The 20,195-nt window shown below is 32.7% G+C and overlaps 1 protein-coding gene and 1 long non-coding RNA gene across 3 annotated transcripts in view; one reads left to right on the forward strand and one right to left on the reverse strand.

Moving 5' to 3' along the window:
* The window catches only part of HYCC1 (hyccin PI4KA lipid kinase complex subunit 1), a 94,047-nt gene that overhangs the window by 63,592 nt on the left and 10,260 nt on the right, over positions 1–20,195 (forward strand). Inside the window, exons 8-11 of one of the 2 annotated variants that reach the window (XM_020876472.2) lie at positions 987–1,103; positions 4,039–4,126; positions 4,602–4,761; positions 19,101–19,396. In XM_020876472.2, the coding sequence (XP_020732131.1) occupies positions 987–1,103; positions 4,039–4,126; positions 4,602–4,761; positions 19,101–19,369 (634 nt within the window). In that variant the 3' untranslated portion in view covers positions 19,370–19,396. The remainder of the gene's footprint in view (positions 1–986; positions 1,104–4,038; positions 4,127–4,601; positions 4,762–19,100; positions 19,397–20,195) is intronic. The other variant, XM_020876470.2, reaches the window with a different exon arrangement.
* Positions 8,012–13,327, reverse strand: LOC139034141 (uncharacterized). Its single transcript, XR_011486584.1, has 2 exons — positions 12,980–13,327; positions 8,012–8,110 (listed from the first exon to the last, which is right to left on the reverse strand). It is a non-coding gene; the product is annotated as an uncharacterized lncRNA (long non-coding RNA).

The following is a 20,195-nucleotide window of genomic DNA, read 5'->3' on the forward strand; positions in this document are numbered from 1 at the left end:
GCTGTGTTATATCAGTCACACCATATTATGAGAAAACAACTGGTTTCCAATTTTATTAGAGATAGAAACTTAGTGTTTATTTAAAAGCAGTGCATGGGGATCATAGAAAATTTAGAAAATACATATAAATATAGAGAAGAAAATAGAAAACTCTGTGTCCTTGTATATGATTATTTTATAGTGATACATGCCTTTTACGTACTTGTTTGTTATAAAATGGGATAGGATACATGGGTTTATAATTTTTTCCCTGTCATTTAAATTGACTTTCAAAACATGTTTATTTCATATTATTCTCTGAATGACATATGTAATTGGTCCCCAGGGTTAGACTTTGAAGTGGCTTTGTATTTACTAAACTAAATACTCTTTAAGTATTCTTCACTAAGATTAATACTTCTTGTAGTTTCTTTTAAAAACGTTAGTAAAATCTATTGGTCTGTAAGATTCTACCTTTGGTGTCATGTTTAGACATGTGAAGACTAGTATTTTATGTTTTATTTATGGTATTTTAGCAAATTTTTCAGTCTATCTGAAATTTATTAAGATGTACTGTATGAAGTTTGAGTATAATTTTAGAATAATTTTTTGAAGCCTGCAGTTTATGTCAAGAACTTTGTCAGGAATAGAGGATCATATCACTTATCTATTCATGCTAAATAACACTGAGTTTCATGTTTTTTATGATAACCAAAAATCATTAATAATACGATCAATAATGATTGAATAGAATTAGTGAACTATCTCTGAGAATCTGGCTCACTTACTATATTTTAACATACCTCTAGCTTTCTACATATTTTTCCAGTCTAGCTTACTCAGGAAAATATTATAGACAAATGTTCTGTTTTGAAAGATTCCTTGTTTCATTGCTATTTGGTTTGTAATGAGAGCATACCTTGTACATTGTTAACTTACAGATGTTACAAAATATATTATCTATATTTTTACTAATTTTGCAAATATATTTATTTTGGTCTTTCTAGAATCTGTGTTTGTGGTTATCCTCGACAACAAGTAAGAAAATACAAAGGTATAAGTAGCAGGGTACCAGTTTCTTCAGGATTCATGGTGCAAATGTTAACAGGAATTTATTTTGCCTTGTAAGTTTATTTCATATACAAAGTTAACCTTTGATCTCTTTGGGAAATTATAGTCTTATTGTTACTGCATTATAATCTCAATAAATAATCTGCATATTTTTGTGAAAATATGAATCAATATCCTAATACGTTTTATTATTTAAAATCTTTTAATATTCTAAAGAATATATAACCAACTAAAACACTTTGTCATCTTTAATTAAAAGACAGAATGAAAATTATTGATATGTAATTACACTCACAGTTTCTTTTGTCATTACTTATTTTTATTTTTTTGTTGTAATTTCCAAATAGCATTTTTCCCTAATGAGTATCTTTTTTCCGTTTCCAGAAATTTTAATTATTGAAAAACATCTTAAAGTCTCTTTCATCACAAAGTTTATTATGAATATGCTACTAATTTCTAAAATCAATGATATCTTGTTTGTTGCTTTAGGTGTTAATACTTTTCCTGGAACCTGATCTTTTACTTTCTAATTCTCTTACTATATATATTATATTCACTTGATACCCTAATTTTCCCTAGTAGATTATAAACTTCTTCCTTTTTTTTTTTCCTTTTGGCCACACCACACAGCTTATGGAACCTTAGTTCCCTGACCAGGAATCCAACCTACATCCCCTGCTTTGGGGAAGCATGGAGTCTTAACCACTGGGCTGCCAGGGAAGTCTTGATTATGAGCTTCTTAACTGAAGGAAGAATTTATGATCTTTGGACCAAATCTGATCTGCTCCCTTAAAAAAAAAAGTTTTATTGAAATGCAGTGACATTCATTTATATATTGTCTGTGGCTGCTTTTGTGTTACAGTGACAGAGCTGACCCCACGAACCTAAAACATTTATTATCTGGCCCTTTAAGAAAAATTTTTTTGACTCGTGTTAGACCAGTAATATTGCTCCAAAGCTCTTGAATGTTCTGATATATTTTCCTTTTTCTCTTTTTTTGCTGTGTTTCTGATTGAGTAATTTCTGCTGATCTGTCTTCATGTTCCTCGATTCTTTCCTTGACTGTTAAGTCTACTAATAAGCGCAGTGAGAGCATTCTTTATTTTTAGTCTTTTCATTTAGCTTTTTCTTATAGTTCCTATCTCCGCTGAACTATCCATCTATTCATGCATGTTGCCCCTCTTTTCCACTAGAGACTTTAATATATTAATCTTAGTGATTTTATTTTCCCCAGTAACTGTAGCATTTGAATTTGGTTCTGTTTTTCTTTGTCTCTTGACAGTGGGCTGTTTTGCCTTTTGCTTTTTGTGTGCTTTGTAATATTTGACCATCATTTTGTTCATGAGTAGGACAGTAGAGATTGAGGTAAATATTATTTAAGCCTAGAAATGGATATGCCTCTTTTCTAGTATACTGGTAGAGTTATTATAGAGAGGAGTGAGCTGGGACTGGATTTCGTTGTTGCTATGGTTACCTATATCGCACCACCTACTTCAGATTCCTTTTATGTTACCTGGTACTTAGAGCCGGAGAGTTTCTCCTCAATATTCTTGCTCTATCCTCAGCTTTCAGCTTTCCCGGTGTATCTGTACCTCAGAGAGGGTCTCTCTCCATGTTCTTTCCTCTCCTCTAGCAGTAGAGTGCTGTTGCATGTTTCTAGATATGTACTAGCCTGGTTCGGGGTGGTGGGGAAGAGGAAGTGGTATTTTCTATTGTTCTGGTCTAGTCTCATTTCTAAGCAGGCCCTGAGTCCTTGCTTATCAGGGTAGGAGTTCCTCAGTGGTCCTGACTCTTCCCTGCAAGTAGAGGTTTTTTCTTTTTCTCCCCCTCACAGCCAGAGTTGGTCTTTGCCTATGCCCTTGGGGTGAAATGGTTTGCTCGTCTTTCCCCGGGGCTCTGAACTTTAGTTCTCCTGACAGGGTCTGGCTGGACCTTGGTGCCTTTTTGGCCCTGGTGGCGGCCTCTTCCTTCAGGCCTGCGCTGCCAGGAGCAGCTTTCTCTGGTCCCTGCTTTGTGCTTAGCTTTTCTTGTGAGTGCCTAAACGTGGTTTGTGAAGAAGAGCTAATGAGTGGGTGTGAATCCCCTTGCATCTACTTCCAGAGTGTCTGTACTCTTGTCTGGCCCACACTTGGCTTTTAGGAATTTGTTGAAAAGTTTAGCTGAATTTCTCTTACCCACCTGCATTGTGGCCTGAGTCTCCTCAAGGGCACTTGACTGCTGTTGGCTGCTGGGCTACTTAGTTGCCCTGTTACCATAGCTCCTTATTGCATTCATGAGAAGTTATGATTTTTTAGATTACTTGGCTTTATCTTGTGTTTAGGGTGAGAGCAGTGCTCTTTCCATTTTTTAGGACTCACTTGTACTCTTGATGTAATTCACACTCCTTTATTTTGTTATCATATGAGAAAGCCATTATTTCTCTGTCCATTCCATCATTGAGCCAATTTTTAGGAATGGTTTGGCCATATCTTTGAAAGTTAGTCCACACACACTTTTCCCTCTAATATCTCTGTGATATGTGTAGCATATATCATATACACTTCTAACTGACTATGTGAATGCAAAGAAATAACTACTTAGGATGCTGCAAGCCACAGTAGTTATAGATTTTCATTAAAAACTGTGGGAGTTACAGAGTAATTTGACCATTAAGTGTTCTGAACATTATTCCAAGGTATATAATTTATTATGCTCTGACTTGCTTTGAAAGCATGAAATGCTTTGAAATTGCCTAGCTTTTTGGGTACATGTTTTATAAATAGACATGTTCTTTAGAGAAGAAATGCATATCTATAAAATTTTCTGTTAATAGACTTTCAGATATAATTGAAAGGAATTCAAAGATTTAAAAATACATTTTTAATGAGGGTAGAACGCTAAGAAGTGTGCTAATATGATCAATTATTTTCCTCATTAAAGATAGTTTCTCATTATATCTTATTTAATTTATATAGAATTAATTTAAAATAATTATACTTAATTTTATAGTTACAATGGAGAATGGGATCTAGCTCAAAAAGCATTGGATGATATTATATACAGAGCCCAGCTAGAATTATATCCAGAGCCATTGCTGGTAGGTGCCTCACTTATTTATGTAAATTAAAATTTCTCAGCTTAAAACTATAAATTAAGAAGCCATTTGTAGTGCATTAATATATTATTAATACTCAATGATTCATGCTCCTGTTATAATAGAAAACTTTTATACTTGAAAAAGGTATACATGATTTGAAATTTTCATTAAGCTAACTTCTTAGCCTGATAGTCCTTTTCATATGTAAGAATGTTCTCATTAACATGCTAGAGCTGCATTTATTAATTAGCATTAGGAAATATAATTTAATATTTTTGAATTTTAAATTTCATCACATATATTTTTAACTGTGAATTTTGTTCTTCTTAATGTAGAGGATTTATGTATCATCTTATGATATATCTTGGAGGAATTATTCTTTTTAAAAACCTGTTAAAATTTAGCATCTTGTTTTATCTGAGTATAATAATACATCTATTCAATGACAATCTTAAACTATATTTTTCCTTCTTAGGTTGCCAATGCAATACAAGCTTCATTGCCTCACGGTGCCATGAGATCTAGTAAGGAGGGTACAAGGTGTATTCAAGTTGAGATCACACCAACTTCCTCTAGAATATCAAGAAATGCAGTAACCAGCATGTCAATAAGAGGTCACAGGTGGAAAAGACACGGTAAGAAACAAAACACTCTTCAGATTAGAGGATTGTTAGTGCTGTCCCCTTCTTTGTACTTAAGGTGCTATAACTTCTAAATTTAGTAAATAATATTATAGTGGCATGGAATAAAGAGCTGTTGGATCACCTTTAGCTTTTCATTTACTATCCATGAATGGCAGTCAATAGGAAAACAGAGCCCTTATGTTACACGTATGGATGAAAATTTATTTAAATGTTGAATTGGCTTTAGATTTCATTTCAACACAATAGGACAGTAGGAAGTACATGTTTCAATTATTAATACATTTTGTGTTTCTATTCACAACTGCATCCAAATATTCCTAATGTTCTTGATTTTTCAACTCTTTAGCAGGTATACTTGCATACAGGAATAGAACAACTATAATATAGGGACTTAAACATTTTCTTCTGAAAGTGTTAGTAAAGAATCCTATAGTATTGATCCAACTCTAGATATTTCTATATTCTGGAAGTTAATTTTCTTGCAAGATTATTTGTTTTATTATTCCTTCTTGACTGCTTCATTTTATTCTTTAAAAATTCTACTGGAAGTTAATTTTATTTACCATGACCTTCTCAGTTTTTTCCATCACTCTACTTTCTCTCATACCTTATTTTTTATTTGATTTCTTGTTCTTTTTATAACCCTCCTCCTACCTAGAAGTTGTTGTAGTGGGCGCACATCTGTGTAAGAAGATTACTATCACCTTTCTAGAAGTTAACCACAGAATGGGAAACAAAAAGCTGCTTCTTTGCCCCAAGAAAGCATGTGTATTGGTGTAAAACAAAATCCACTCTCTATTTTCTTCTTCCTACAAACTGCAATGAAAATGGTAGCTCCTTTAGTATATTTGATAGTTCCAGTTGTCTCTATGATATCTATAGAGAAAATGCAAAAGTGTGATGATTCACTGTGAAATAGAAAGTTGATAGCAGTTGCCATTGTTCCTTGCAGGGAATCTAGAAGGCTGTATGTCCAAAAAAAAAAAGATGATGGAATTCTCCAACTTAACCAATGATCATTTTCAGTCTTTTCTTTTTTTAAAGTGATGTAATAAATTCCTTCCTTTAGGAAGGCACAAAAAGGTGGAAATATGTTTGCCATTATCAAGGCAAATTATGCTATTGTTTAAAATATAGGGTCTAAACATACATCAGTTTCTTCAGTGAAATTTATGCTACAGTTTGACTAGATTACAGACAGAGTCATTTAATTAGATGTCACCATGTTACCCTAGAGGTCAGTTTTTTGTCTGGGCACTAATAGGTGAAAATAGGCACAGGGGCAATGAATCAGATCGTATGGGTCCATTATGGCCATAATCGCTCAAAAACTACCACTACAGGAAATGCAAGGATGAATTTTAATTCCTTTTCCACTGTTGCTTCTATTTAGGTGGACATATTGGGAACTAGGGGGAAAAATATAGGTCTTGTAGTTAAAAATGTGAAATATTGAAGTTTTAATGCTTAATTGTATTTGTATATATGTACATGTGAAAGAGAAGGTTTGCATATGTGTTCATAAATGCATTTAATGAGATAAGATGTGTACCCAGCAATAAAATAGAAACCATAGAAACCATTTTTCAGAAATATTGTATAGCAGTAAATTACCAAAACAAGAAAAGACTACTTGAGTATATTGTATGCACTAGATTTTTACCTATCTTCTGGATTTTATTTTGGCTACCACTTGAAGGGTTGGCACAGTATCTTAAGGCTCCAGCCTCACAGGCTACAGCCTTTCTCACTACATTTATTCAACCTTCGAAACTCTGGCACTTGGGCAACTCCTATTTATGATAATAAAAAAATTAAGGATGATGATTTAGAAGAGAATGCACTATGAAAAGCAAGTCAGATGCATGTAGCAGAAACAGAATGTAGCTTAGTCTTGACCATTCATCTGCAGTGTGAATTCTCTTTATCCAGTGGACTCTAAAATATTCCTAGGCCAAGGTCCTTGTTTATCTCCACAGGTAGACTACACTCTCCCTTTATAGAGCAATCTTGGCTTTCCTTCCTAGAGCAGTATTTTTCATTGTTTTGCTGAACTGAAAGCTTTTCTGTTTTCCATCACCATGGTCCTGATTCCTATCTGAACACCTTATCATTTTTCTGGCTCTAGCTGACACTGGCTTCTTGTGGGGAAGATAGGTATCTTTACTATAGTTCTTAAATATGTAGATAATTCTCAATTTGTAAATGGATTTTTAAATTAAATGTGTTTATATAGATTATGTTTATTCACATATGAATTATATATAAATTATAATGAATTTAATTTATACATTAATTTTTGCAGAAACAGTGTTAAAGGGCTTGTGGATTCCAGGGTGATCCACAAAAGACTTAACTCTCATAATGTTTCTAAAGCATAGCACTGTAGAATGTAAGGTTAGTTTATGACTATGTGAAAACACATTCAGAGTTTCTTTGTTTGGTGGAACACTAAATGCATTTTGTGTTCGACCTATATCTCTTATCATTCCCTTCCAACACCAACCCTCCCAGAAGGAAGGATTTCTTCTCAGACCCTGAACTGTATCACATGGTAGGAACATGGAATATGCAACTTTAACTCAGTGATGATGAGGGTTGGGGTAGGAGAAGGGACATGAAACATGAATGTTAAGGAATATCCTTTTTTGTTCTCCTTGCTTCTTCCCTTGTTATTGCCAGTGCTGGGAAAGAAGAAAGCAGTTGTTCTTTTTTTCTTTTCTTGGATCTCTTCCCTTTTTCTTCTTATTTTAAAAATGAGGTATAATTGACATGTAACATTAGTTTCAGGTGTACAGACAGGCGTCAATATATGAATACATTGTGAACTGATCAGTAAAGTATATCTAGTTAATATGCATTTCCACACATAATTACCTTTTTGCCCCCTCATAATGAGAATTTGTAAGATCTACTCTCTAAGCAACTTTTAAAATACACCATACAGTATTATTATTATTAATGAATAATGACCATGCTGTACATTGCATCCCATGATTTATATTTTTATAACTTGAAGTTTGTATCTGTTGATCACTTTCACCCATTTCCCACCTCTGTTCTCTGTTCTCTATATCTAGTTCAGAGTTTTTGTTTGTTTTTTAGATTTCACATATTAGGAAGCTCACATGGTATTTATCTTTCTCTCTCTGACTTATTTCTTAGTGTAATGCCCTTAAGGTCTATCCATATTGTTGCAAGTGACAGGAGTTCCTTCTTTTTTATGAATAAATAACCTATCACATTTTCATTATTTATTCATTTGTTGATGGATGTTTAGGTTGCTTCCATGTTTATGTCTTCCTTTATTGCCTCTCTTCTTATTTCTCCATTTTCCATCCTAGCCGGGGATAAAAGGGACAGGAGTAAATAAGGTTACTGAAGCGGTCAGTCAGAATTTTGTTTTGTTTTTTTTCTTTGACTTTTTTTTTCTTTACATCTCCCTATTTCATTAAGAAATATAGATAATTAAGCCATATAAATGTATTTGTTTGTTTGCATAGCTGAGTCACCAAAAATTGCACATGCAAACAAATACATTAAATTGGAACACTTAATCACATGTTTTCTTTTTCTTATTTGTAACAAAGAAAAAAAACTTTTTTTACAGCCAAAACCAATTCATATTTTAGTATGAAACTAATTTTGAACACTTTTAATCATTTGCATTCAAAAATTTTTTTCTGAACTCTTTCTGAATGTATTTCAGTATTCTCTGAAGCTTCCCAGATCTGCCATTCTTTTGTTAAAGTTAAGAATTTATCTATAAATATATTAATGGAAAGCATTCTTTTGGAAAACAAAAAATTGCTTTAGCTTTAGCATTTCCACACATTTCAGAACATAGATCCCTTGCCATGACCTTATTATTGTTAAATAACCCAAATTTCTAGAGTTATATTTTGGCAAGTTCAATTTTTAAATTATTATTATTATTAATAGACTTTATTTTTTCAAGAGCAGTTTTAGGTTCACAACAAAATTGAGTGGAAAGTACAGGTTCCTGGATACCCTCTGACCACTATCCTTTATCAACATTCTTTATCCTCCCAACAGTCAACACCCCAAGCAAGAGAGATGTTGCAAGGCCCTGTCATTCTAATTTTGATGAGACAGTGATTAAACAGAATGATTTTTAAAGAAAAGTTAGTTTCTGCTGATATATTATTTTGGAGAGACATGTTTGACCATTGGTGTCTTTGCCTGATTTTCCCCACTTTTCATTTAGTTTTTTTTGATATTGTACTGATGAAGCATAACTTAATGTTGTGTTTTCAGACTTTTGAAATTCTGTGTATAAATTTTTGAGAAAGTTTTAATGAATTTATAATTCCATGTCAATATATATGTTCAGAAACTAAAATTATAATGTAGAATTGCTGCTTTTGACTTTCAAGCGTCATAGTTTCATAATTAATAGCTTTATTTATATATATTATTAATTCTTTCAAACATACTGTGTTTCATCTAGTGTATATTTTTTAAACCTATATTTTCAAGCCACTTACAGATTGAGGGCTACTTAGAAGTCATAATTTGAAAGTAAAATGCAATTAGAGAATGATAATAATAGAAAAAAGATTTTTAAAAGCATTAAGGTAAGAGAAGAATGTGAGTAGATTATGACCATAATAAGAGTCAAAATGAAAATTCCAGTAATAAAGGTAAAACTGTGAAATAATCAACTTTTTAAATTAATAATAAAAATGCAATTTTATTTTCTTAAATATTTATTACTTTTAAAAAAGTAGCTAAAAGAAAAGCAGAAGGTATTTCTTTATAATAATGCTTCTTGTCTATAGTTACTCTTAAATGTTGCTTCTAAAGCTTTTTTCGTTATCTACCATTTCAGCTATGAGTCCTATTCTTAAATTCCTGAATAATTCTCTACAATCTATACTTATTTATTTCCTTTCACTTTTCCATTCCTTCTCTTCAGAGCAAATTTAATTTCTTTTTTTTTTTTGTCTGTTTCCCCACCACTACCACCATTATGACTCACTCTTCCACTTTTTCAAATTATCTATACTTAGAACAATGCAGTCAACTTTCCTCCTTTCTTTTAAAATGTTATTGAAATACCCATTCCACAGAAGTCCCCTAACTAAGTTATAGTTGCAAATAATGTGTACTTATAATTTTTACCAGCTTGTTATCTGCTAAAGTCTTATCTAGTGAAATCCTTATTTTTTTTCATTTATTTTTATTAGTTGGAGGCTAATTACTTTACAATATTGTAGTGGCTTTTGTCATACATTGACATGAATCAGCCATGGATTTACATGTATTCCCCATCCCGATCCCCCCTCCCACCTCCCTCTCTACCCGATCCCTCTGGGTCTTCCCAGTGCACCAGGCCCAAGCACTTGTCTCATGCATCCAACCTGGGCTGGTGTGAAATCCTAATTTTTTATTACTTCCTACTATTTTTCCACTAGTGCATTTGTGAGATAAGTGAGACAAATCAGTGAAAAGCATTTTGGTATGTTTTAAAACACTACATAAAGCCTGATTGTTTATTAATTAAAAACTGCTTCATTTTATTAACTGAACAATAGTATTCTTGATAAGCTTTTATTAGCAAGCTTGCTATTTAAATGATCCTGTGATTAACTCTTTCATTGACTTTCCTCAATTTGAGACAAACATGTTGAGTTTGAGTATATCAGACAAAAAATATGTGATACATATATGACATAATGTGTGATACATATGTGATATAATAGTAACAATCAGTTTAGTGGTATTTTAAAATTTTCTATAACCCTGAAGTTTAGTACTCTAACTCTATTATCTGACATTTATATCACCATTACAGAAATATATCACCATTACAGTAAGGATTTTTTAGAATGTTGTTTTAATACCTGCTGTCTGCATTCCAAATCACATGTAACTAGAATATATTGAAATTATATTCTCATTTATGTACAATTACAGCTGTTTGCAAGAAGTAAGTATAACAATAAAAGTGATATTTATAGTCTAAATTTGTTCAGTTTTGCCCTACTTTTGGTCCTGGCACATGTTAAATGATTTATTTTTATAATATTGAATTTCATTATTTTGAGTTAGGAGATCCAAGAGTACAAAGCTTTAGATAGAAAAAAAGAATTGAGGGACTTCCCTGGTGGTCCAGTGGTTAAGACTTCACCTTCCAATGCAGGGGGTGCAGGTTCAAGCCCTAGTCAGGGAGCTAAGATCGCAAATGCCTTGTGGCCAAAAGAAATCCTCCAAAACATAAAACAGAAGCTATTGTAACAAATTCAATAAAGACTTAAAAAATGGTCCACATCAAAAAAACTTGAAAGAACTATGTATATTTTTAAGTCTCCTTAGTAATATCAAATCAGTACCCTGAGAATTTTAGAGTATTTAGTTAATTGTATGGAATGTTTATGTGAAAAATGAAGCACAATACAGTTCACATAGATTGGATCTAAAGAAAGTAAAGTTTCATGTTGTTACAGCTGCTTTATTGCATTTCCAGCATTAAGTTTCTATTTAAAGGATGTTAAGGTATTTAATGAGTTTAAATTATGATGACAGAATTCAAAGATAACCTGTGATTATGTTTTTTTAAATGGCAAAAAAAATGTGATTCATTTCAATTTGCTCAGCGGTTTAGTCCTAACTTATTAGATGAGAGAAGAAATGGAACAATAGAAAAGATGCAGTTCATGTTGGAAAATAGTTTATTTAAAACCAGTTATTTTTAAAACCTGGTTATTGATTTTTAAAATGTTAATAACTTTCTATTATATAATATATTGATAAAATAGGGTAGTAATAACTTTCTAATGAACAAATCTGAATAATTATAAAAGGTATACTTTGGAAAATCCCATGGACGGAGGAACCTGGTAGGCTATAGTCCATGGGGTCGCAAAGAGTCAGACACGACTGAGCAACTTTACTTTCACTTTCACTTTAGTTAAATATCTTTAAAAATTATTTAAAACATTTAAGCTGGTCTTTCTAGATAGTGCAGAAGGTAAATGCCATAAATCTTGGAACGAAACATTTATTTTGTGAATCAGATTTTATGATTTTATGAGTAAATCATTTGGGGAAAAACAAAGTTGCTAATAATTATAAAAGCATTTTGAAAAATGCAGAAATGGTAATTTTAAATTAAAAAGTAGCAAACTTTAAAGAATTGACTATTGGAATTCTGCATTTGCAGTTAGATATTTATAATACTTATGTTTTTATTTTTTAAAGTTTCTTATTAAGAAATTTAGAAAAGAAATCATTTTGAGAAACTCCATTATTTTTAGATTCTAAAATGCTATTTGAGGAGCAAACTTTCCTTTCCTGATATAGATGATAAAACATTTGGACCAAAAATAAGCATTTCCTTCTGACCAAACTTAGCATTGCATGAATTTTAACTGACATTTTTGATATTGACCTTTTATTCATGGAAGACAAAATAACATATTAGGAAATATTAGATGACACAAGGAAAAAGGACATATTAACCAGAGAACTGAAATACAATTGACATATGTGAAATTAGACTTAAAGAGAAAGATAGTAGTCTTAGAATCCTGGCCAACTTTAGATGAAAACAAAAAATCTTAATTTATTTCTAGATAAAATAAAGTAAAATGATTTTCTATACAGAGAAGTAGAGTATTTAAAATTATTGATTTTATGAGACAGAAACAGTTGTTTGTAAATGATTATGTTCTATATTTTTTACTAAGGAGGGCTTATATAATTCTTGTTGTAGTTAAAGAACTTATTTTTTATTTTGTTATTTATTATTGAGCTCTACCTCTCCCCCCCACTCCCAACCTTTTAAATAGCATTTATTGCACAATGTACATGGAGGAAGAAATTAGCTTTTATGGGTAGTTTTGTAGTAGATATTCCTTATCTGTTTTTGGCCTGTCTGGTTATGAGGAACTTTAATCATGAAGGATTCACCTGATCCAGCAGCAGTATTGCATTTCTCACAGAGATTTTTTTTTTTTTTATACTTGAGACTTAGTAAAGATTACAGAAGTTACTGAGAGTGATTGAATCACCTCACTGAGAGTGATTGAAAAACCTCAATAAGGAAAATTATAAAAACAAGTTAAAGACTTGACTGTTCTTTACTTAAGGAATTGGGTAATATTTCTTAACCAATGTGTCCATAAATAAATTGTTGTGGTTGAGACTGTGTTTTTCTGTGTGACCCAGGCTGCTCTTTTCTTACCTGGAAACTCTTCTGGCTTCAGGACTAAGATGACTAAATCCCAGTCTTCATTCATGTCCTTGCTCAGAGTGCAGCACCTTCTTAATTGCCAGGACCTTATTCTGTGGCTCTCTGTCAGTGCTCCTTTCTTCTAATCTGCCTTGCGAATTACTGGCCCAGGCTCTGGACTTTTACATTGCTGTTTTTTCTAAACCAGGACACACTTTGTGCACAATATTTTGTGTAAAATGTGACTTCTTTGATAAAGATTACTAATACAGTACCCAAGTAATTTATCTCTATACTTGTCAATGGCTATCTATTGCAGTCAGAACAAAGTTTAAGCTCTAACATTATGGCATAGGTGGCCCTAGTGACGCCTTATCTACCACTATGACCTCACCTGAAGACCACTCTCACCTTTCCTTCTAACCTTTCAACCCTCTAAGACATTTCTACCTTGGGGGCTTTGTAGTAGAAATTAGCGACATTTGAGCTGAGCTTTGATGATTTTAAAAAGAGTCAGCTTAAACTCTCTTCCTCCAGATTGTTGTGTGCGTGCTAAGTCTCTTCGGTTGTGTCTGACTCTGCCACCCTATGGACTATAGCCCGCCAGGCTCCTCTGTCCTTGGGATTCTCCAGGCAAGAATACTGGAGTGGGTTGCCATGCCCTCCTTCAGGGGATCCTCCCGATCCAGGGATCGAACCTTCATCTCTTAACGTCTCCTGTGTTGGCAGACAGGTTGTTTATTGCTAGCACCAAGATTATTGTGTAGCCAGTGCTTTTTATCATTCAGATCTCAGCTCAAATATCCCTTCCTCAAAAAGGTCTTCCCAGACTATCCATCTGAAGTAGACTTTCTTCTTTACTACCCTGCTTACTCTTTTCCATTATTCTTGTCTTCATTGTGTTTTCCACTATCTAAAATTCTCTTGTTTGCTTAATTCCCATTTGTGAGGGCAGTGTCTTTGTCTGGTTGGCCATTGTATCCCCAAAGTCTAAAACAGTGTCTGGTACAAAATAGGGGCTCAGTAAATAGTTGAATGCATGAATGAATGAATAAATGATAAATTTATACTGTAGACTGAGCAGTTTCTTTTTTCCTTGAAAAACAGTGCAATAACATGATAGTAAACTGGGTAGAGGAATATTCACTTATAATCCTGGTACTTAAAAAATAAACATTTTACAGTTTTTTTTTCCATATGTATATCTATTTTTCATAGTTATACTCTATTTAAATTATTTTTTATGTTTTGCTTTTGTTCAGTTAGGCTTGTCAAATATTTTCCCAAGTTCTCCTAGTGAGTCCATTATTTTAATGGCTACATAATATTACATTGAGCTGATATTCCATCATTTACTTAACTGTTTCCTTAATATGCTAAATAATTTGTTTCTAAATTTTTGCTATTATAGATAACACTGCAATGAATAGCTTAATGAATATAGAAAACATTTGTCTTCCATTGAATAGAATACATTTTAAACTTTAAACTGACGTGATAGTATGAAATTGTTCAGGTATTTTATGACTTTTAAAATATATCTTATAAAAGAATGTGTATAACTTTCTTCTGGGGTCTACTCTAAAATACTTGTCTTTATTGATGTCAATAATTGTATGATACAGATATTTGAGGTACAGATTTTGATTGATTTTGCAAATAAATTTGCAAGTGCCTTAGGGCATAACCAGATTTTTTTTTTTTTCAGATTCTTTTAGACTTGCGAATCAGTCTGAGTATAGATTTGTATAAATTCTGTGAATAATAAATTGTTCATTTATTTAAATTATCACTTTCAGTAAAAAGGGCAACTGTGAAAAAAAAATAAAAGCTAAAGCTCAAATGAAGAGTTTCATGAGCAACATAATGGAATAGACATTTGAGATTCTAAAACTATATATGAGAGATATCACAACTTTTCATAATCAGCTTTAATGATATTTGCAATTTGTTTTACCTTTTTTTCCCTCTCAAAGCCAGAAGACATTTTGTAGGGAGAAACAATGCCCTTAACTCTCCTCATTTCTGTATATGGAGAAAAGGTGACCTATTTATAGAGGTTATACAAATAAAATATTCTCTGAGAAGTTTTTCTTTGGATGTTTTTTGAACTTTTCAAATTATTTGAAGTCAAATGTAAGTATTGTTTTTTATAGGTATAGAACAATCATGACACATTTTACATAAAATTTTGAATCTGGGCTTTTAAGCAGATTCTGTTTTCTTATGCATTTGTATTCCCTTAAAACATCTCTTTTATTGTCTTTTTCAAAAAAGAGTAATTCTTAACTATCTGTTATCCTCTGGGTAGACTTAAAACTATAGACTTAAAAATAACTCTTTCTGATGTGAACAATCATTTTACTAAACCTACATTTAGAGGCAGATACAGCACTTTTCTAAAACAAAGAGCCTATGTTTTTCTTTGCCATCTAAAAATTCTTTTAAGCTATGTGTTATTTTTTTGTTTTATCAAGTCAAGTAACACATTCTCAGCTTAACGTTTCTCATGTCTTTTCTGTGTTCTTTCAGCTTTATTTAGGGCTTCCCTAGTGGCTCAGTGGTAAAGAATCTGCCTGCAGTGTAGGAGAGATGTGGATTCGATCCCTGGGTTAGGAAGATCCCCTGGAGAAGGAAATGGCAACCCACTCCAGTATTCTTGCCTGGAGATCCCATGGACAGAGGAGCTTGGCGGGCTACAGTCCATGAGGTCGCAAGAGTAGGACATGACTTAGTGACCAAACCACCACCACCACACCTTTATTCTAATAATAATTTCATCTCATAACTGGAGACTCGTTCAACTTATCAAACAAATTTTATTGGGCACTTACTTAATGCAAGGTACTTTCCTAGGAATGAGGTATACAGCAGTGACCAAACAAGAATCCCTGACCTCTTGGAGCTTACATCTGGTAGATATGATAAATAAATAATTGTAGGTTGGAAAGTGATGAAGTGCTGAGAAAAAGAAGAAACAAAGTAGGAAAGAGAGTATATGAAACATGGGTAATATTGAAACTTGATGGGATGATCAGGGGAGATTTCATTGAGAAGGAAAGTTCTGAAAAAAGACCTGAAAGAAGTAAGAAGGTAAAAAAAAAAAAAAAAAAAAAGAAGTAAGAAGGTGAACTATGTAGCTCTGTGGGGAAGAGCGTTCCAGGCCTAGGAGATAACAAAACCAATAAGTAGTTGTGTGTAGGAGGGGTGGGTCACAGAATTATATAGGGAAGAAGTTGGAGAAATAAGAGAAAGATCATGTAACAGATGTTTGGTTTTTTTGTAATTATCTTTCTTTATCCTGTAATTTTCCTGAGAAATATACTTCTTTTATTTCTAGGTTTTCTTTCTGTGAATTTACTTTAATAAACAGTTTAGAAATTTTGTGGTTTTTACCATTTTTGAGTGATAATATACATAAATTGGGGTTTCCCAGATGACACTAGTGGTAAAGAATCTGCCAAAAGTGCAGGAGATGCAAGAGACGTGGGTTTCGATCCCTGGGTCAGGGAGATCTCCTGGAGTAGGAAATTTTCCAGTATTCCTGTCTGGAAAATTCCATGGACAGAGAAGGCTGGCAGACTACAGTCCATGAGGCTGCAGAGAGTTAGACATGACTGTGTGACTAGGCACACATAAATTTATTAAAGATTTTTGCCTGTGGAAGAACATATCTCATTTACCACTTGCCATTTAATTAGATGATTTTTAAAAATTAATATTACTGTTTCTTGGGCTGTAGATCTTTACCATTTCCCCAGTAAATGTGATTAGTAATCCAACTGCCTAGTGCTATTTTATATAATATTCATGTCATTTCTAGTTTTTCTTGGAAAATTCTAAATTTTCACTGTTGTAGCAGCATTTTCATTGATATCTTTTAAAAAATAAACCCAATTTGAAATATAAATTAACCTTGAAGATTTTAACTTATTGAGGTTTTCTTAGAGATTTATTTGATTTTGCTGTGTATTCAAAGTAAATTGTTTGCCATCTATGAAATGACCAGGAATCTAGGCAAATAAGATTTTTTTTTTAATTAAAAAATGTCTGTCAGAGAATATTTAATTCAAATTGACTTTAATGAATTGAAGAGTTAGTATTTATGGTATGTTAGAATGGACGTTTTGATGTCAACAAAAGATTCTACTGTTTAGGTCCCCCAAACAGTAGTTGTTGTAACTGTTTCTGATCTTCAGTTTCCTTGTCTGTAAATGGGAATCAAATTGCCTGCTTCCAGGGGTGCACCAACACATTGTTTTGACAATATAATTGAATAATACATGTGAACGCTTTCAAGAAAACTATTAAGTGCCAATCAGTGTGGTAGCATTGTTTTCTATTCTGTTAGGCCACTTATGCTTACCTTTTAAAGTTTTGTTAAATTTTAGTAATTATTGGCTTTGTTAAAATTTGGATAACAAAGCAATTTATAATTATTTTGGACTAATGATCCTGTCAGTAGATCTTTTGTGAAACTGCTTCTACAACGAAAATGGACAAGTCTTGGTTTCACCCAAGTGACCAAGTTTCATGCTGATTTTACTCTCAGTTGCAGTGGCCTCTGGCATTTACTTCGGTTAGATTTTACTTGCTCTCGCTTTGAAGACAGCTATTAGCAATGGGGAATGGGCTTGTTTAGGAATTCTGTTAGGGAAGCTGAAGCAGCAGTGTATTAAACATTAATACCTCACCAATATCCTTTGGCCAGTCTAGGAAAGGATTTCATTTAGGGTATATGCAGTCAAAAGTTTATGAAGCACTAGGTAATTGGAAAATTAATATGCCAACATATTGACCTACCAGCCCAGGGCAACATGAAGCTTTGAAGACCTTTGGAGGTGCATATTGCTGCTCGGTAATGGAGTATGCAGGGCATCCATCTTTCAGAACTTGCCACACATTGGTCATGTGGGAAATTTATAAAATCCTAATGCCCAGGCCATAGCTCATATTGTTTAAATCAGAATGTTGAGGGTGAGAGCCAGGCATCAGTAGTTCTTCAAGATGCTCAGCAAAGTGGGGACCCATAGGAATATGCGGCTCTGGCCTCCATTCTTCTACCTGTTATTGTTTCACATGCTGTAGCTCCATTCAGTAGAGCTTGATGTTCTATCATGAAAGATATTTGAAAGTATTGGGTAACATCACTCACTCAGATTTGTGTTCTACATTTTTAAAGAGTGCATACTGTTTTACATAGTCTTATGTTGTTTTGAACTTTAACTTTCATTACCAGCCCATGGTAGATATATTCATGTTATTTTTTTCCATCTGTTACAGATATTTCCTTGACAACTTTAAATGAACCATGGCTTTGTGATTTGAGATACAAAACAATGTCTACAAGTTTTAACTATTTAGGAGTTTCATTGTTTCAATTACAAATTACCATTTTCAGAATAACGGACCAACAAGCCACTTTGATTTTCCAAATCCATTTATATTTATTTCCAGTTTAGTAGTGAATTGTTACAAGTTAGCCTAAATTTATGGAATTAATATGTCTGAGGAAATAGACTGTTTAATTATATCACAGCTGCATTAATATTTATTAATATACAAGATGATTGGTGTGTGAAACAAAAACCATACCTATAGTACTAACCGTGATATAAATGAATAACCATTTTTCCAACGTCATGGTTTATTAAGGCAGACTTAGTGTAATCTAATTAAAAATAATTATGCAAGAAGAATTCCTAAATGGCTTGGTTCCTCATGTTGACAGGAAAGAACTAGAGTTTTGACTGTAAATCCTTAAAAACTTGCCTAAGGCTTGACATAAGTTCAAGTGGTCACAATATTATCTTAAAAATAGTAAAAATTCTATTTTAAGTTATAAAAAAATTAATGTTTCACAGTCCATGTCAAATATGTGTATGAAAAAATACAGAACATAAAATGATGCTCTGAGTTTTTTCATTGTCATTTGAAATTAAAGAACATGACCCCGTTTCTCCAGTACTGTCAAGTATTGTAAATTATGGGAATTCCATCAGGGGGTATATTTGGCTTAATACCTAACATTCAGTCGTCCAGTTTTTGTTTTGGATCGTTTGCTTTTCTTGTTTTGCATTTTTGTTTTGTTTTGTTTTCAGCCATCATTTTGTCTTATCATCTTCAATTCTAGAGCAACCTGACAACAGTAATGATACTACTGAATTGGGCATCCTTGTCATTCCTGAGATTAGTGTCACAAATGTGGCCGGAGAGAGAACCGGGAATGGGGAAAAAGGCAGAACACTAGGAGAGATTGATGCCCAGCATATACAGGGTGTACAGGAAACAGCCACAGATCCTAGAACTGAGAGCAAAGGCTTGCCAGAGATCAGGAGGCAAAAATCTGTAAGAAAAATGATGGAGGATGGAATAAACTCACCTGGCAGAGTGCAGTTTTAGCAGAGCACTTTATAGCTGCACTCCAAGGTATCTCATGGCAAAGGGTCACTGCTGCATGTTTTAAGCAACAGTTGCACAGCCACAAAAATTTTGCATGTCATCTAATCAAAATGCATGAATTATGTGCTACAGTTTCTCAATGACTTAATGCTCTTTGGAATGGTCATATCTACTGTCTCTGAGTAAATTGTTATGAAAATGAGGCAGAAAATGGTTTACAGAATAATTTACTGCTTGTGTTTTGAGATCTAAAATTACTTTTTTATCCTTGTATTTTTGCCATCTTTGATATGGAAGATAATATATAGAGAATTTTAACAAGGTTGTGGTTATGATATTTATGGTCTATATATTTTTCTTTTAGTAAGAAAATCTAGAATGTGAAGTGCAACCTTAAAAAAAAAACTTTAAAATACTTTAATAACATTTTTTTTAAGTTCCCTGGTATGATCTTTGACTTTACACTGCTTTGCTACTAGGGGAGAGTTTACCCCCTAGTTTTACTGTGTGGTCTTTTTCTACTTGTCTCTGATCTTTTGCATGAATAGTAAGAAAACTTTTCTAAAAACACAGTGGGGTGTGGTTTATGGCATGCTTTTTTATTTAATATACTCTAAATTATTCTAATTTTAATGATAAACTATTGTTGACGTTTTATAGAACATTTTGATTTATCCTTTGATTTTGGTCAGTAATCTGTTGCTTTACATATTATGATAAATTGTTCTAAAATTTATTAAAGTATATTTGATTTGGTACTAATCATGAAAAAAAGAATTACTTAAAATGTTTAATGTTAATTAATCCTTGTTATTTCTTTGTTTAG

This window comes from Odocoileus virginianus, unplaced genomic scaffold (assembly GCF_023699985.2).
Source record: "Odocoileus virginianus isolate 20LAN1187 ecotype Illinois unplaced genomic scaffold, Ovbor_1.2 Unplaced_Contig_29, whole genome shotgun sequence".
NCBI classification, from domain to species: domain Eukaryota; kingdom Metazoa; phylum Chordata; class Mammalia; order Artiodactyla; family Cervidae; genus Odocoileus; species Odocoileus virginianus.